This window comes from Halichoerus grypus, chromosome 3 (assembly GCF_964656455.1).
Source record: "Halichoerus grypus chromosome 3, mHalGry1.hap1.1, whole genome shotgun sequence".
Taxonomy (NCBI): domain Eukaryota; kingdom Metazoa; phylum Chordata; class Mammalia; order Carnivora; family Phocidae; genus Halichoerus; species Halichoerus grypus.
In genome coordinates this window covers 144,658,642-144,678,580 of record NC_135714.1, presented here as the reverse complement: position 1 = coordinate 144,678,580, position 19,939 = coordinate 144,658,642, and the positions used below count along the sequence as shown (strand labels likewise).

At 33.3% G+C, this 19,939-nt stretch overlaps 1 protein-coding gene across 1 annotated transcript in view; it reads right to left on the bottom strand.

The window, feature by feature from the left end:
* Positions 1 to 19,658, bottom strand: part of ANXA10 (annexin A10) — an 87,954-nt gene extending 68,296 nt beyond the window's left edge. The window contains exons 1-3 of the mRNA XM_078068248.1: positions 19,465 to 19,658; positions 17,884 to 17,944; positions 575 to 746 (exon numbers count right to left, since the gene is read on the bottom strand). Of these exons, the coding sequence (XP_077924374.1) occupies positions 575 to 746; positions 17,884 to 17,944; positions 19,465 to 19,658 (427 nt within the window). The remainder of the gene's footprint in view (positions 1 to 574; positions 747 to 17,883; positions 17,945 to 19,464) is intronic.
* Positions 19,659 to 19,939: the final 281 nt, after the last annotated feature.

Genomic DNA, 19,939 nt, shown 5'->3' with positions numbered 1-19,939 from the left:
GGCTGGTTGAGTTTGGAGTGCCCAAAGTATGATTCAAAGAGGAAGAATTATTTGAAGAGAATCTTGAAAAGAATTTGAATGCAAAATAACAGGAGAAGAAAATAGCATTCCAGGCAGGGGATTATTGGACTAGTTTATAGAGATGTGGAAAAACAGATCCAGTTTGGGGAACAGCAGAATGTTTGATTTGGCTGGAAATGGAAGTAGCAAAAAAAAAAAAAAAACAAGAAAGAAAAGAAAAAAGGCTAGTAAACAAACAAGGTCAAAGAAGGATGTTTTTTCCTAGGATGATTTTTGGTTTGGGATTTCATTTAATGTAGTTAGTGATGAGACATTTAAGGATTTAAGGCAAAAACGTGTCAAGATCAGAGTTGCAATTGAGAGAGCAAATTGGTTTACCATTATTGTCCTTTTCTATTATTTTTCTTCTTATTCTATTTCTTTGCCCAGCTTTTTGTTTTAATCTGTGTTTCCTTCTGTTAGACATCAGCTATTTACACCCATATTACAATCTTAAAACAAGGTAAAGTGAAAAAAAATTATAACAAAAGATAATAGAAATAATCAGGCTTACCAAATCCTTGGAGTGCTCCCCCTAGCATTTGGGCATCCATTATGGGATTGAAATTGGGAGCTGGGAAAATGGTTCCTTGCACCTGGTGGGAATAGTCAATGAGAAAGAGACTGTAGTATTTTATAAGAAAGATTTCAACATTTTTTTGCAGATAAATGAAAACAAAAACATTCTATGTGTTTAAATTACTCTAAGACATACATACAAATTTATTAAACAAATGCGTTGTGTGTTAATTGTATGGAGCAAATTTGGTTGAATTTCTTTTAATCCAATGGCCTCTATTATATTGGCTCTATTATTCATCTAGGAATTTGAGATACTAGAACCAGTAGTAGAAAATGTGAGAATCAAATAAATACAAATCTTGGTAATAAACTGTAAACATTTTCTTAGGAATTTGTGGCTATTTAAAGAAACTGAAAGGAGAAATCTATTGCGGGAATTCATGACATTTATATGGATTAGAAGTGGCACTTGCCACCATAGCTTTTTCACACACCAGGGGCCCTAAAATCATACTAAAAAAAATCAAAATATTTGAATTTGGGTTGTGAGATTCATAAAAATCTAGGCGATATAGATAGGGCAGAGATTTTTTTAGCTGAAGCTTGCAGCTGCAGAGGAAAACATAAAAACCTGACTGACATTCCATTTAAATTTTCTTTGTTGCTAATAATAAAATAGCAGAACATTTATGTTAGACTTTGAATTCACGTGGTCTATTATTTCAGACAGAGCCAGGCAGGACTAGGCACCATATCATCATACTCACCACAAGAGAGCTATCAATCAAAATTTATTAAGAATGGTCCCTCTCCCTTGTTTGTTGTCAGTGTGCCCAGAAACATTGGGAAAAAATGCCTTCCCATAGCCAATGGGTCTACTAGGCCTTGAGAACTCAGGCATTCACCAAGCTCTTCTACAAGAATAGTCTCTTAGCGGAAGATGAAGTTTTCTAGTGCCTATTTTCTTACAGTAGAAAATTAATTAATGAGAAGAAGATGACACCATAATGTCTAGTCCAAGAAATATACGTATACTAATACCAAAATATTTATGAAAAGCTTTTGGGGGACTAAGGACATTGTTCACTTGAGTTAAAACTAAAAAAAAAAAAATTCAGTTTGGATTTCATTTCATTAATATTAATGATGATGAAGTTGTCTATTTGAAGTAGACTGGAAACCATATAATAATTGGGATATATCCATATTTTCTTAAGTACAGCCATGTTAATAAAACATTCTTTTTAAATGCCTGTATGGATAGATATATGTAATTAAAATAAGAGTATGGTCTGCATCTTACATTGCTAAAGTGCATGCAGTTTGCTTTGGATATTCAAGTTTATTGGAGATGATCTAGAGACTAAGTTCTCTTGAGCCAATCCTCACTTCTGCGAGCTATATATTAGACAGTATGAGTGTTATCTCCTTTATCCACTAACCTTTTCCACTGGGACTCTATTAAGAAGATAGACTTTGGTTCTTCTTTTATTTATTAAATTAAGTTTAGATAGCAGGTTCTAGTGTAAATTCCTAGGTTGAGGTCTCCTCACCTGAAGCATTTTCCTTTGAATCTTTTTATCCTAGAAAAAATGAATGCTTTAAACTTTTGAAAGAACAGTAATATATTGAATGTGAAAATTGTTTTCTGCTATTTGTCACTGCCTTTTTGTCTATATATCTCTTTCTCAGTTTTTTCCCCCATTGGGAAAATAAAGTTTTTTTTGAGGCATGGAAAAAGAGATACTTTATTTCCCCTATTTTAGGACTTGGAAGACTTGTTTGGACAAGTTTTGTGTGGATAATACCATTTTTTGCCTGGCGACCTTAATTTTGCTGACTGCTCATCAGCCAAAGGGCTGTTTTAAACTGTAGAAGAGGGGCGCCTGGGTGGCTCAGTCAGTTAAGCATTTGCCTTTGGCTCAGGTCATGATCCCAGGGTCCTGGGATTGAGCCCCACACTGGGCTCCCTGCTCAGCAGGGAGTCTGCTTCTCCCTCTCCCTCTCGCTCTGTACTCTCTGTCTCTCTCTCAGATAAAAAAATAAAATCTAAAAAAATAAACTATAAAAGAAAATGTTTTTGAAAATAGTAAGACATATTGTTAAACATGTGTAAGTTATCTAGGCAGTTTTAAAGCACAGAGTATGCAGATGTTTGCCACAAAGCATTTCAGTCCTGGCTGGACTAGGATTTTCCAGAATTTCTATTGGAGTCAGTGTTATAAAATAAAAGCATATACCTTTATAGGGAAGAAGAAAAAAACCTCTAAAATTTATAGATAAAGGAAGTAGTAAATGTTTATAGTGATTTGTTAGATGCAATCTGTAGGTGAAAGAAAAAGTCCGCAGTTGTTTCCTTTGGAGTTTTTGTTGTTAATCCTTGTACAGATTACTAGTGCAACATATTTTTACAATATAATGTAAAAATTACTTTTTTCATTACAGTTCTCATCTTCTTTGTCATTTCAAATCCTTACTTCCTTGTCAACTGGCATTAAAATAATACACTAAAAATGTTTTGGAAAAAAATTCAAGACAAAGTAAAGAAAATTATAAATCCTTAGTAATTCACAAAACACAATTTTTCTAGTAAGTATTTGTCATTTATGCCCACTTATATCGTAAACCTTTATATTTATTTTTAATATAATAGTAAACCATTTGAATATATTTACTATTTAAATATAGTAAACCATTATATTTATTTTTATGCCAATTATTATGTTTCATTTAAGCTCAGGTTAGCAACATTATTCTATATAAGATACATACTTAATGTTCTTTTTACTTATTTTGTCATTGGAATACTGATTTTGTCTTCTAATGACAATATTTTTCCAGCTTTATTAAGAGGTCATTGATATATAACATTGTGTAAATTTAATTTGTATAACGTGATTTAATATATGTATATATTATGAAATGATTACCACAATAAGGTTGATTAACATATTTATCACCTCACAGTTGCCTTTTCTTTTTCTGATGAGAACATTTAAGAGCTACTCTTAGAAACTTTCAAGTATACAATATAGTATTGTTAACTAAAATCACCATGCTGTACATTAGATCCTCAAACTTATTTTCCTTATAACTGGAAGTTTGTACTCTGTGACCAACGTCTCCCAATCCCCCCCCGCCCACACACACTCCAGCCAGCCCCTGGCAATCACCAGTCTTTTAATGATCATTTTGACTAAAGTGACCAGTTAAGTCTATTGAAACAGTCAATTATCAGTTTTAATTTTGTTCCCTGAATTAAGCAGTTATTTGAAAAAAAAAGATTGATTGTTTTGGGCCATAAAACTTTTTCAAATGACTACGATATACCTATAGATATATATTCATCTACTTTAAGGTAATTTGATCTTTCCTTTGGATATTTTTTTCTAAAATTTGTGCTCAACCATAGTCTATGCATTCCTTAATAGCCAACATCAGTCTCTGATGAAATGAATCTATTCTGACCACTTCTTTTACTAACTCCCTAGAACTTACTGCATTTGTATTTAAAATCAGTACCTTATGTTTTCCCATTTGCTACCTATTCTTAAAACTGGGAATTTCGCTATGTAATACATAGTACATGTTATTTTATAACATAGTGCTGTACCAAGTAGTTATTCTTTGGCTACATTTCTTGTCCCTCTAATTATATTTTATGTCTCTTGATTACAGTATATCAAATCTATACCATGATTTTCTATGTAGTGAGACTTCTTTTTAAAATGTTTTCATCTAGGGGTGCGTGGGTGGCTCAGTCGTTAAGCGTCTGCCTTCAGCTCAGGTCATGATCCCAGGGTCCTGGGATTGAGCCCCACATTGGGCTCCCTGCTCGGCGGGAAACCTGCTTCTCCCTCTCCCACTCCCCCTGCTTGTGTTCCCTCTCTCGCTGTGTCTCTGTCTGTCAAATAAATAAAATCTTAAAAAAAAAAAAAAAAATGTTTTCATCTACTGGTGATGTCACTTAAGTTAAATGATTTCTTAAAAAAATGAGATTTTTGGCTGAATGACCTGGCTTTATACACAATAAATATGATAAACTTTTTTTTTTACAAATACGGGATATACATGAATTAAGCAGATTCTTTTATTCATTATATTTTTCATATTTGTTGCTTTGTATTAGGAAAACTGAACAGAGACAAATAAATGAGACAGACAAACAAAAATTACCCTGGAGAAGAGGGTACAGGGGAGAGAGATGTTCCTAGTTTGATAGGGCACAATTTTTTCCAGCCATATGTATGAACTGAAGTGATCTGGGAAATGGGAGCACAGTGTCTCAAGACTCTCTTGCGAGAGTAAAATAATCTGTATTATAATATATTGCTATAATCTATAGCAATGTGAAGGATGAAACAAAAAGGAGTTATACAGGTGGCAGGGGTAGCTAATTTGGAAACCCAGTTGAAATTCAGTGCAGCCCTGAACTGAGACAAATAGCATGTTCTTAATAAATATAGATTGCTTAGTTAACTGAATGTAATTTAATTTACTAATTTTTAAGATTTATTTTAACTTAACACAGTAACAGTAGTTAAATCTTTTGAAAGAGTCAGAGACTTTTGTTTCAGGTGTTTTTGAGCATATATGCCTTTTAAAGCAATGTTATTTTTTATATACATGTTCCTAATTGTTCATATCTTAGAGCAAATTGGAAATTTTGAAAAATTGGACACTTTCCGGTGTGACACAAAAAATAATGTGCATATGGTAAAATTATTTTATTTTTCTTGCTCTGAAAATTGACAGATTTAGAAATAGTATCACTTGTCTAAGGCAAAATAAGTTCTAATGCCTGTCATTTCAATTTAAATTCTTACCACAAGGTAATCAAAATATAATCTTTGCTTCTAGTCATTTGTGAATTTAGGTTTTGACAGAAGAATACAAAATACTCCCTTTTTGAAAGACAGAATAAACTGCTTCATAAACTCACTAAGCAGAAGAGCATGAGTAATTTGTAGATTTAAAGTTGGTTCTAGAATCTACCCTGAATAAATAATGAATAGATTTCTTTAACTGACAGAAAATTTTTAAAATTATTATCTGGAACTGAATACAGACTGAAAAAAAATTCACATATATTTTGCTCATGAAGTTGATAAAATTATTTGCATCATCTCATATCAATAGGTACATCAAAAAGTAGATCATATTTCATTTATTCACAGCTAATCCAGGGGCTAGAGTCCATAAAACCATATCCCTCCAAAGTCAACACTGATAAGCTACCCACATTTTAATCCTTTTTCTCATGTGGCTTTTCAGTTACACTCATATTGAGAATCTGAATGCCTCAAGACTTTTGACTTTGAACTATTAGCCATGCAGGTTGACAATTTTATTGACTGGATGCTTTATTAGAGTACAGGTTTTTTTCTTTTTTCTTTTTTTTAAGATTTTATTTATTTATTTGTCAGAGACAGAGCACAAGCAGGGGGAGCAGCAGGGAGAGGGAGAAGCAGGCTCCTCGCTGAGCAGGGAGCCCTATGGGGACTGGGTATCAGGATCCTGAGATCATGACCTGAGCCGAAGCACACGCTTCACAGACTGAGCCACCCAAGTGCCCCAGAGTACAGGTTTCAATGAATAATTCAGCATCATTGAAATACCTTGGTTTTGGTATTGTTGAGATGACTAGATCTCTAGTGATATTTAGGATTTTTGGAGCCGTGAAAGGAAAATCTACAGGAATCTTAGGATTCCCTTTCTACAGAGCACTTCCTTGAACCGGACATTTATTCACCTTTGGGGCATTGGTCCTTGGATCTCCACTGGCTCAGTCCCAAATGCCTTAAACTCTCCTGAAGGTCTTCAGCCACCTAATCTCTGACTCATATCTGACAAGAGTTGTGCCGATGGGGTTTCAGTGGCTTTAAACACAACACCGAAAGATGGGTTAACAAACATATTGTTCCTCTCTTTTACCCTTCCACAACCAATCTGCCCTTCAGTCCAGTCCTGTCAGCCCTATCCTCACAAAAGCTTTCATGTATTTCCCCTTTTTAAAATTTCTGTTCCTACTACCTTAGTCTTTACCACTTTTCTTCTGGGTTTATTTCAATATGCTGCTAAGTAGGTCCAATTTCCTTTCACTGCTAGAATGATCCTTCTAAAAGATCTAACACATCATTTGTCTTTCCATGCCTAAAATTCTTAATATGCAAAACATTGCTTCTCAATATTTGTTTTCTACTGTGGTGCACAGAATGGATGATTTTCACATGAAAGGAACATCTAGGGTTATGAACACATAGCAGTATGCTAGCCTTAATGAGAGTTTATTTTTGCCTACTCAACAGAGGGTATATTGTAATGCTGAATGAGACTCTCATATTATAGGGCAAAACATGAATTGTAAGGAATAGAAAAATACATTCATACTTTGGCTTATTAGTATTAATGGCAATATTTATTTTCAGTGCTTACTGCAACTCATTCCTATGACTGAGAATAGATGACTTGTGGGATTCAATTCAAATATTTTAACAGAATAAGCAATGTTCTTTATGACCTGGTCCTTCACTATCTGTGTGGGTTTATGTTTTATTTTCTCTCTCCTGAACCTCTCAACTCATATGCCATACACACACAGCTACACACTCCAGCTAAAAGGGACATCTGTATCATTATTTGTTCTGTTCTATATGTGTGGAATATCCCCCCTTCCTCCCACAACACACATACTCACCTCCTGCCTCCATCTTACGATTCTGGTAAACATCTATTCAAGATTTAACTTTCAAGCTTTAGCTCCAGTGTCATCCTTCACAGGGAGCCCTTCCTGATGCTTCTAATAGAATTGTCTGCTCCTACCCTGGTGCCTACAATTTATCCTATACCAGAGCTGTAGTATATCCTGTTAGAGCACTGGTAGTATATTGGCAGAAAATACTCATTTCTAATTTTACCAGGTTTCTAAGAATAATGAGTCAAATTACCTTCCTTTGCTTTGTTGAGAATGAAACTTAATGTGAGTGGTTGTGCAAATTTGGAGATTGAACTGTTCTCATGAATAAAGGAAGAATATTTGGATTTCCAGGAAACAATTTGGGAAGAGCTGTGATGAGTAACAAGAATGGACAGCGAGGGAGAATTACTTTCTGTGATTTCTCCCTGATATTCACAATTTTTAATTAATATTTGTTAAAAGGTATTGTATATGGATTTTTTTTCAGACTAGGGAAAAGGATGAGTTATTTGGGTTCAGTCCGGGTGAAAAAAAATAATGTGTTGCTGTACAGGTTCATATGGAAAAAGATCTTGACGACATAAGGTGCTAAAAATTTGAAGCCTAGGGAAGGCTTTAGACTTTACATCACACAATCAGGGTGTTTGAGGCAGTCGTGTGTACACCCTCCACACAGACTCTGGCTTATGTGTCTTCCTGCTCCTTCAAGACTTCTAAGTCCCCCAAAACATAGATTGTAGGGTGTTATTTTATTAGAGGTGCTATATATGATTTGACATCATTGCTGATTTAGCCTTTTCAAAGTTCTCAATAGACTGTAAGAATTTTGATTTCACCAAATTGACTTAAAATTTGGCTAAATATGATATAACTCACATCAGTTCTAAGTCTTGCCTCTCAGCATTTAAAATTCACAATTGGAATTTAGTTCTACACTATGTAATGTGATGGACTGGACTTCAAGTTTATGTGCAAATTCCCAGTTAAATTGTTTACTAGGCAGGGGTCCTGGGTGGCTCAGGGGGTTAAGCATCTGACTCTTGATTTTGGCTCAGGTCATGATCTCAGGGTTGTGAGACTGAGCCCCACATTGGCTTTGTGCTCAGTGGGGAGTCCGCTTGAGATTCTCTCCCTCCCTCTCCCTCTGCCCCCTCCCACTCTCTCTAAAATAATAAATAAATCTTGAAAAAAATTACTTACTTGGCAATCCAATACAATGGTAATTATTTCCTAATCACCTTCTCTCAGTCAGAATCACCCTCTCCCTCCTCTTTACCCTTATATTTCTAATGTGATTAGGAGGTTTGGAAACAAAGTTAAGATGTCACTGATCCAAGAGACTGCAATTGACATGGACTTTAGAGAATGGGTCTTATTAGTAGAGGGTGAAAATGGAGGATAAAAAAGTTGAGCAACTAAAAGAGAATGAATCTGTATAAAAAACACATTCAAGGGGAAAAATTGAGATTATATGGGAAATAAAAATATTTTTAGTGTATACTCTAGAATATAAGACTGTGATCTTTAATATCCTAAAAGACTTAAACTTGGAGTTTAGTTGAGTAGCACAGCAAATGTTCTCAACTTTTAACTCTAAGTATTTAGTATATCAGTAATGTGTTTTTAATGAAATTTTGGAGTTAACTTTGATATTATCATAAGATAGAATGAGACAATTAGCTTGAAGGAATGTGTATATTGATATACATAATTGTAGCTCATACTTATTGTAGTCTTACAGAATTTATCTTATATTGAATAATTAGATAAATTATTTTGTGTTCATAGGTAAAATATTTTTATGTAGCTATTTACTACATAATTAAAGGTACTTTAAATACTAATTTATTTAGCTTTACATATAATAACATCATATCCCCTGTCAATTTATTCAGTTATTCTTTGAGGAAAGTTAAAATAAACAACAATATGTGTAATAGATTGTGCTACATATTACATATTATCATTAGTTTACTACTGTAAATGAAATGCATATACACAACTGATTCAAAGCAGATGATAACTTATATTATAAAAATCTCATAAAATACCACAGAATTTGGAGGAAGAGATAATCTGTGAAAATAGGAAAGAGTATAAGGGAGGTTTTCTTGAAGAAGTTTTGAGGCAAAAATCTCATGTTTGATTAGATTTTGACAAGTGGAAATATGTTGTTTGGAAGTCTCATGTTTTTTCATGAGGTTCTATCTCATTTCCTTAGATAGTTTTATGGGCTGACATTATTCATTTTTTGCTATTTCATATTATTTCTAGCCTAATTTTCTCATCACAATTATAAACAATATTAAATGCTTGAAACTAACAGAACAAAAGACGTATGAAATATTCTTACACATCATGGAAAAAATATACATCTTACCATATATTTATATTATATATAATGTTTCTAGGGAAAATGTTAGATAAAAATAAAGCTATTCATAATTAAATATAAAACAAGCATTATAGATGCTAAATGTATTCAACTAGTAGAGTTTTTATTATCTTTGATCATTTGCACAAATATTCTGTATTAGCCAGATAGTTTAGAATTAATAGTATGAAATTTAAAGAATTAAAAAAAAAACCCCACAAGTTAATAGAATATACCATAAAGGTATCATTATGCATTTCAACAATATCTTCAGAACTGTTTTCTTCTCACCTAATATATATTTTCTTTCTTTCTTTTAAGCAGATCTCTGAAAACCTCCTTCCACATCATGAAATGGTTTTGAGGGAGAAATTCTCTGTAGAACAGAATATAATCTATAAGGCTTAGTATCTTTCTCTGAGTGAAACACTGGAAGGATTCTGAATAATTTAGGCAACAACTCCCCACTTATTATTAAGACTTATTAGAAAAGCTAGAATACGGGTACCATCATGCAATCCCTCCTGCTCTGAGAGAGCAATTACATTACAATCACTTTACGCTCAGTTTGGTCTAAAGGATTTTTCAGGACCTGGGAGCACAGCATTAAATCAAAGTGAACAAGAAGAACCTGCAGGGTTACAATAGCTTCCTCCCCCAAATAGAAACACATGGCTGGGACCACTGTGAGACTGATCATCAGATGGTACTCTACATAACTATTTCAGCTGAAAGAGAGGAACTTGTGTTTTTATATGATCTTTTTGAAAGCTCTGTTGTTTAATGTCCCATGCTAATAAGGCTAAATGTGCACTTTCCCCTTTTCTTTTATAGCTTCACAACACTCCCCAACCCTTAATACAACGGCAGAGCCACATGTAGGTGGGTCCCTTGTTCACCAGAAGCTTAGTACTTAGTTGGTAAGACAAAGATTATACGAAACCTGAAGTGATAGGATTTATTCTTGCTAAAACTGAAAGAATACAACATGTGTTTATTAATAGTCTGGTACATTTTTAAAAGAAGTTATTTTGGAGTACACACTATTATTCCAGTTGTTCAAATATCCTTATGGGGGCAACTATTTCAGTATTGCCTTTAGAGCTATTTGAATATTTATCAGTTAATGATGGATTTGATATTTCTAATTAGCTGAAGGCAGGACTAATGATATGAAAAGTAATATAGGTGGATAATTCCCCATTTTTTTTCCTTTGGTGAAAAATATACTGTGAAATTAGTGAAACTGGAGGCAATTACTAAAATTAAAAATAAAATTTTGATAATAAGTTGCATAGTGTTTCATTACCCTATGCTTCAATAAACAAAATTTCACTTAGCTGATAGGTCACAAAAAGAATGGATTAAATAATGTGAATGGATTTGGCTTAAACCTATCCCAACTTCTGGAAAAATATTTGTCTTACTGAGTCCTGGTCAGTAGTCATCCTCTAGGAGGAATGACACAAATTTCTAACACTACCATTTTATCATAATAGAATATTTTCTTAGTTATTAGAATATTCTGCGGTTGCAAATCAAAAAAATTTCTCTCCTTATAATAAACATATGAAATGTAAAAATAGTTCCTTTTGTTAACTTATAGTTACTCTCAGACATATCTGATCTAGTAGCTAAGTCACAGAAATTTATTTATTTTCTTTCTTTTACTTTGGGATAGTTGAAGGTACTAATTCTTTTTTTGCTCTGTTATTCTGGTGATAGAGAAGGCAGTGGTGGACATCACACCTTCACTTCTGTGAAAGTAAATGGTCACTGACCTTTTATGATGCGTAATATAATTGGCTTGGAGGGAAACTGAAAATATAATTTGTACTCAGAGGGATAGATGCAGGGAAAACAAGCTGTAATAAATGATTTTGTGCAAAATCGCCAAGCTAGTCAACCTCTAATCTCAGTCTTTAGGTTTCATTCATACTTGTCAGTAGACTGTTTAATATTCATTGACCACATACTTCTTAGACTTAGATTTAAAAAACAAAATTCTCCACTTGCTCCATCTACATGGATTATGTCCCACCCAAATGCTAGAGTCACCTCAAATTCTGCCTATTATGTGAAGTCTTTTCAGATTGTATCAAGTATTATTTATCATTTACTTTACATCTCTATTATACTTGGCCTTGCAGTTTTTGCATTTGTCTTTTCCTCTAAATTTTAATCTTCTGGAGGGCAGGTACATTTTTTTTTCTTGCTTTTCAAAGCATTTAAGCTAGTGCCTTAGATATAATATAGGCTCTTGGAATGTTTACAAAGTATAAAAATACATGTACCATAGTGACATCTTTAGTTTACCCAGTAGTTTTTTTTTTTTTTTTTAAAGATTGTATTTATTTATTTGACAGAGAGAGACACAGCGAGAGAGGGAACACAAGCAGGGGGAGTGGGAGAGGGAGAAGCAGGCTTCCCGCGGAGCAGGGAGCCCGATGTGGGGCTCGATCCCAGGACCCTGGGATCATGACCTGAGCCGAAGGCAGACGCTTAACGACTGATCCACCCAGGCGCCCCTACCCAGTGGTTTTTAAAATTCATTATTCATATAAGCAGGCTATGCTCTATGTATTCTCACTTTCACTTCCTTGGTAATCACCTCAGCAGTCTTGTGAGACTGATAATACTAATCTTCTTTCACAGATGATGAGACTATGAGGCTGAGTAAGTTGTTTAAAGCCATAGAAGTAGTGTGTCATGAAGCCAACACTCAAATCCAAATTTAACTTCATGGCTACTGCCCTTTCCATTATAGCTGTAATTGATGTAAAATAAAATAGCATGTACTATTAAGGCCTTTTTTTCATTTTTGCAAGAAAAAATTCTATTTGCAAAGGATCTTGCAGGTAAAAACAAAACTTTAAAAGCATAAGCTCTTACTCTTAAGTCAGTCCTAAGAGAAAAAGAAAGGGGTGTGTGTGTGTGTGTGTGTGTGTGTGTGTGTGCATGCATATGTTAGAAGGAGGGATTGAGAGAATATGAAAAAGATATCCAAAAATAGATTTCCATTGGCTGGATCACCAAAATGCATTTAAGAACAGAATGCCTAATATTTAAATTCAAGGTATTTGCGGAACCCCAATTATAACACATCTGTAATCATGAATCTTCAATAAAGGTTGGTTGGGATGGCTTTTTGTTGATGGTATTTTGAAAGAGTGAAAGGGTTGTGTCCATGATAGGGTTACCAACCATGGAGAGGGGATAGAATGCATGGGCTAGACTAAAAAAAATAGAAACCTAGCTTGAAGTGAGAGACCTGTAAATCTTTATTCCCTGTGTTCCTCTAGCCTCAGACAAGCATCGTTAGGGAGACAGAGTCACAGAGCTAATATTTTTGTGGACTTAGTTTGAATCTTAAAGGACAGTATGACTTCAGTTTATATCTGGGTTATGCTTGCAAAGAAAATTTGTATGTATTATATAATCAAAATAAAACTTGATGATCAGATGATTAATACAGATAATGATATTAATATAGTCCTAGTTACACTATTTTTTCAAATTGATGCATAAGTATTTATAAATATGAACTAATTACTAAATTAGTCACTGTAAAGTCTTAACAACTTAGTGAATAGATGTCAAGTGGTTTAAGAAAGAGAGAATTGAATTCACCCACACAGCCCCTTATAACTAAGATCTGAGAGTTTGTTCATTAACATGACTTTACTTTTTTATAAAACAACTTCCTAGGAAGGTATGATTGAAAATAACTTATCCGAGTAACAGTTTTAACTTTATTCTAATAATATATAATAGAACACTACTACAGTTAACCTAATTAAAGTAAAATTGATAGCATTGAATGACTACTTACTCTTTAAGGCTCAAGATAGCTAATTCCTAATCCCTGGTGCTTGTGAATGTTACCTTATTAGGCAACAAAGATTTTGAGGGTGTAATTTAGTTAAGGATTTTGAGATGGAGAGATTATCCTGGATTACCTGGGTAAATCATAAATGTCCTAAATGTCCTTATAATACTCAAGAATGATTACAACCCAGTGAAATCTGAATCAGTGTAACATAGTAAGTGAACAAAAGTAGTTTAATACTATTAATACCACAATTCAAAAATTATCAACCCTCATTGAATTTTCAGTATATACCAAGAATTGTGGTAAAATAATTTATGTTACCTTATTTAACTCCTAGGACTTAAACAAACAAATATGCAAAGAAGTGAGGTTGATACTATTACCACAGATAAGGAAACTGAGATTTTGAGAGGTTAATTTCTGTTTCTAGGTTACATGGTTAGTAAATAATTGTTCTCAGATTCAGACCCAGATCTGTCTGATTGCTAGACTATACTCCATATATAGAAGAAATACAAATGGAAAATTTTTATCATTAAATAATTAACATACACTCAATATAATCAATTTGGCAAATAAGGAAATCTCTGACAGAAAAAGGTTAAAAAATAATTTGTCATCTTATTGTCTACAAATTATTGTTAACTATTTTAATCGTTGTAATAAACAGAAACATCTGCCAAGTACTCTTCTTATGCTTTTCATATCTTTACCTATAGCTACATTTTGCCAAGTGGGATCATATATTACATATCATGTGGTAATCTGTCTTTTCTTTTCATTTTGTAACACTCCACAGGTATTAAAGTCTATTCTGCTCTTTTCTTATCTTTGGAGATAAAAATATCATGGAGCAGATCTAAAAATACTACTTAACCTCTTATGAATGGTCTAATAATAAGTTCTTATAACACTCTTTTAATTTCATTGATAATATATTATTTAAAAAGAACTAAAATAACATTTATGTCTAATGAACATATCCATGCCCCAAAATAAAATGATGTGTAAATGTATTTTGCAAACCATAGCATTCTAGAGGTGAAGGAGACATTTTGCTTCTTACTATTTGTATAGCTACTTTGTAATTGAAATAGTACTTTTATTTTTTTTTATTTAATTTGAAGTTATCAACAAGGTTGGATCTGGCAAGATAAGTGTTCTTATTTCTGTATTACATATAAAGATGACTCAGTATTTATGCAAACCCATTGGTTTCATAATTGGCAACTCAGAATAATAGAGTTCTGACTTTAAACCCAGTGCTTTTCCAGTATATCTTATCTTTCAATTCTATTCATTCTTTATTCTTTGTTGATTATTATTCTCATATTTCAAAACATTAATGCTACTTTCATATTTGCTTATGCCTCATAAAGTGGTTAAAATTTTCTAATGCATATAATGTAATCTAGAGGGCGTAAAACAATAACTTAAAATTTTGGGAAGGTTAAATGAGAAGTGCATTCAGTATAGGTTCTAAGTGATTGCTCATACTCATGGAACATATGCAGTGGTGGATTTCCTACTTATGCTGCTATTTAATGGGTGAAGAATTGAATTTCATGGATTTATTAAAACAATTTCTATAAAATGATGTTACAATTATTAGATGAATAGTGATTCTAAAATTTCAGCAACTTTCCTCTAATTTGATATTTTTGGAGCCGTTATTAACCTGTATTCTCAAAGCACAGTAATCTATTTCAAAAATAGAATCAGCCTCCTAGTAATGAAAATTTCTTTAGCTTTTAATACAGAAATCAAAGATAATGTTTTCTAGTGAACTGTGTGTTTTTGAAATGGTAATGAGAAAAAAATAGCCTCTTTTGCCTACCATTTTACTTACTCTTAGGACACTGTAAGACAATTATGGAATATATGGTGTTCTGTTTCCACCCAATTTTACCTTTATAATAATTCTTGGTTTTAGCTGGTTTTACATTTTTTCCTTTCTCTGAGTTAGTATTAACTAAAGCAAGAGAATATGATTTTAAGGAAAAGCCAGTTTGCAGCTAAATAAAATCTTGGCTGGGTAATCCATAAATAAGGTGGTTACCTATATAATAAGGAACTTTTATATAATAAGGAACTTTTATATTTCTGTATTAAAGGAAATTTAACCCAAACAAGTTTTAGAACTTTGAAATTAATCTTGATACACATATGACTAATATATATTGCAGAATTAAAATAATGGTCAGTTTGTTTAGGGTAATATTTGCTTATTTTATTTATTATTATTTTTTTATTATGTTCAGTTAGCCACTGTATAGTACATCATTAGTTTTTGATGTAGTGTTCAGTGATTCATTAGCTGTATGTAACACCCAGTGCTCATCACAACACGTGCCCTCCTTAATACCCATCACCCAGCTAACCCATCCCCCCACCCCGCCCCACTCTGAAACTCTGTTTTTTTCCTGGAGTCCATAGTCTCTCATGGTTCATCTCCCGCTCTGATTTCTCCCCCTTCAGTTTTCCTTTCCTTCTCCTATGGTCCTCTGTGCTATTCCTTATGTTCCACATATAAGTGAAACCATATGATAATTGTCTTTCTCTGCTGGACTTATTTGCTTTGAACTTTTAAAAATAAATGTCCTACATGGCATTTTATTATGTTTGGTGAGTGAAGATGTACAAATATTAAAAAAAAAAAAAAAAAAGAAAGAAAAGAGAAAAAAAAGAAAAAATGAAGAAAAAGGGTATCATAATAAAGGGGGAAAGCATTCATTACTAGAAGTTTTCTTTATAGACATTAGTTGTACATCTAGCCATAATTTGCTCTAGGGATGAAAGAGACCAAAAGGAGCACATTACACATTATATCTTGATTGGTTTTATGTCAATTGGTTCATAGCTTTCTACTTTAATGAAATGCTTTGATGGCATTATAGTAAAGAATCTAAGTGAGATATCATAATTTTATTAATAGCTAAAGGCTTTTAAAAGTATTTGAATGAAATTTTGAATTTCTTAAAAGTATCTGGTTTTATAAGGACATTGGACTTAAATTTTATTATGCTTTTCCTTGTAAAAGTTCATCAATATTCTGATAAATAGCAATAAGTGATTTCATTGTGAAGTATACATCTCCGAAGTCATCAAATGTTTAGGAAGTAAAAGATGATTCATAAAATATTGATGATCACTAAATTATATGGTAAGGTGCCCCCCAACTGTTTTTTTAATTTTTGAAGTAATCTGTCAACCATTTGTCAAACCACACAATGATACCAGGATCGATTCAGGAAATGATAGTCATCCACATAAAGGGGGAATCCAATCTTGTTATTTTATTTTTAAAAATAATAATTGGTTATTTTTATACTTCAAAGCATTGGTAATGCACCTAAAATTTTTGTAATATGTACTCAAGTACAATCCCTTTTTCTGTTCTAAATTGCATTTGGAATGTTTTTACATTCCTTTCTTCATTTAAAAAATGTAATAGCTAAATGTAAGAGCTAAAGCAGTACTAATATTTAGATAATTTACAAAAATTGAGAACATATGCTAAAATTCATCAATGTTCATATGGTATCTTAAGGGAAAATCTCTGCCAAATAAATATGGTGTGTTGAATACGAATCAGTTATGGGTTGCTCCACACAAGACATATATTAATCTCCTTTTTGGAAAGTGAGGGTTGATGGAAATATTCATTTGATAGACAAATACCAGAAAAGAAGGGGCAAAAAGTCAACATGTTTATATAATACTATAACAGTATTTTAACTTTGCTCCCTTTAAATTCAGTTTTCATTGAGGCTCTAACCTGCTGCCAAGTGCATCCATATTCCAAAGTGAAGGATAAACCATCTGGGTGGGGCTTGCAAAGAAAATTCTAGAAACCAGTTTTCTAACTCTTAGCCGCTCACCAACCTAGAGGATTGAAGAGGCTCTATTTAAAACTATAGGTGGGATTTATTGTGGTAGAAATGATAGTGTTCTGTGAGACCTTTCTGCTGTGCCATGGCAAGTGAGGTGAGCTGAAGGATGGTAATATCATCAAGGAGACCACATAGAGAACCCGATACATGTTCATGGAATTTGGGGAGCACAGTGGACTCACAATGGGAAAGACTGAAGGTGAGACTGCATGGATAACTAGCTGCTTTACGTGAAGAAGGGTGGCTTCACAATGAATGCCTGAACTCCCAAGAATTTATGTACATCCAGAGTTTGTCACATTCCCAGAGTTTGTTGGGACATAGGATTTCTTGAATGTTTATCATAGGCCAGTTGAGAGCCACAAGATAGGAAGAGTTAGTCATAAGTCATTTTGAAGGATCTGGCTCCAAATCTTCTTTCGGAAGGACTGATAAGAACTTTAGGAGCACAATGATAAACTTGAGGAGAAGATTCCTGGCAATGAGAGGTATCCCCAAAACCTACTGTGGTTCCAAAGAAACATCTTCTTTGACCAGAGAGCATCAGTGCTATGGGACTAAAATACCTGTTAAATAAGACCAAAGACATTCCTGAACATTTTCCCACATACTCACGCTTCCCTAATCCTGGAGGTATTGAAAGCCTGTCAGACTGCTCTCAGGTGTGAAAGACTGACCCAAAGAAGGATAAAAAAGTCAATCTTGCCCTCTTTTCTAATGTAGGAGTTTGGCCTGAAGCTGGCAGGAACAGGTGAGGGAAAGAAGCTTTAACTAAAAAGAAATGTTCAAAATTTTACCTCCACAAACATAGACATTTTTTAATTTCTATAAATTTTTGTGAGTAGAAGTGACTTACTAATATTTAATTAGGTGAGCGTCATCAAGTCATGGTATCTCCAATGAACTGAATGTTTGTGTCTCCCAAATTCATATGATGAAGCCCTAATTCTCAATGTAATGGTACTAGGAGGTGAAGGCTTTGAAAGGTAATTAGATTTAGATAAGGTAATAAGTGTGGGGCCCCCATGACAGGATTAATATCCTTGTAAGAAGAAGAAGAGACCGGAACAGAGTCTCTCTCTGTCATGTGAAGACCCAGTGAGAAGAAACCCTTCTGCAAACCAGGAAAAACGGCTCTCACCAGAAACGGAATCTACTGTCACCTTCATCTTGAACTTCCTAGGCTTTAAACTGTGAGAAATAAATGTCTGTTGGTTAAGCTACCAAATTTATTATATTTTCTTACAGCAACCTGACCTAAGACAGGACCTCTGGGAAACTAGCCCTATAGAGTTTAAATGGATAGTGTAGGATTAAAAAAAAGCCACATATATTTTTGTTTTTAATTAATAGCCCAGACTTAACTACCTGAAAAATTATTTTGCTGTTTTCCAAAAATACCTGTTAAAAAAAGATAAATAATGTAATAGTGCATTAGTTTATATCATCAGAAGATTAAATTAACAATGTGTCAGAGATACTCATTTTAAAAAACTCTGAAGCTTAATTTGCTTTGTATCTTTCACTGAAATTCTTTGTTCTGCTTCACTCCATTACCCCCCTTAATTGACTTTCAGTCTATATTTATTTCATTCCTAAAGAAATATTTAACAGTGAGAAGTGAAACCAATTAATAGCCATTTTGACTACAAATTACAAAGTTTTGTCCTTCCTGTTTTTTTTAAATGGAATTATTCAGTCTTTGGTTTGTTATCAAGTAAATCCACACTCTCTTTTTGATTGGTCTGCTTATACCAGTGCTAGTGGGGTCCATGTGAAAAGAATACTGATATGGCAATGATTTCATGGTGTATTTTGGTCTTTAGATGACTCTCCAGAGAAAAGTTAAGAGGTCCCCCACCTAACATGGAGTGTTAACTATACTAGGAACTGCATGAAGTTGTCAATGCTTTATGCCACTAATTTAAATACCTCCGTCTCTATATCTAATGCATCTTTATTTTCTATGGTTTATCATATTCCTGAGTAGAGGAGGTGGGGTAAGGAGAAACATACATCTATCAAATAAGTGAAAAAGTGAAGCAAATATCATGTAGCATATAGCTAGGAAACATCTGATAATTACCTTTTCTGGATATTATAAAAAAATAAAGGGTAGCCAGTAAAAGTTAGGGCCTTCTCTCCATTTCCCTTGTTGATGAACACATATATCTCACTAGAATAAGGCTGGCTTGATTTCAAATAATCATTATCCCTTGTTGGACAATGTAGCACATTATCTAAACTCTCCTGATTCACGTTTTGTGGAGTTACAGTCATAGATACTTTGTACACTTAAGTTGTTTAGAGGTTAATGGGATATATATTCAAGTCAGTAATAGTTTTTATTAATCCTATTCCTCCTCTTCCTCTTCCTAATTATCATTAGCTTCAATTTATAATCCCGCTTAGGTTTTAATTGTTCTTATGAGAGTTCCATGGGACAATATCATTTTCAAAAATCATTTAGATACAAAATTAGAAATAATAATTGAGTTGTAAAATTAAAACTTGCAGTCTTTTAGATACCCACATATATATTTATAGTATTTTCCCATTTC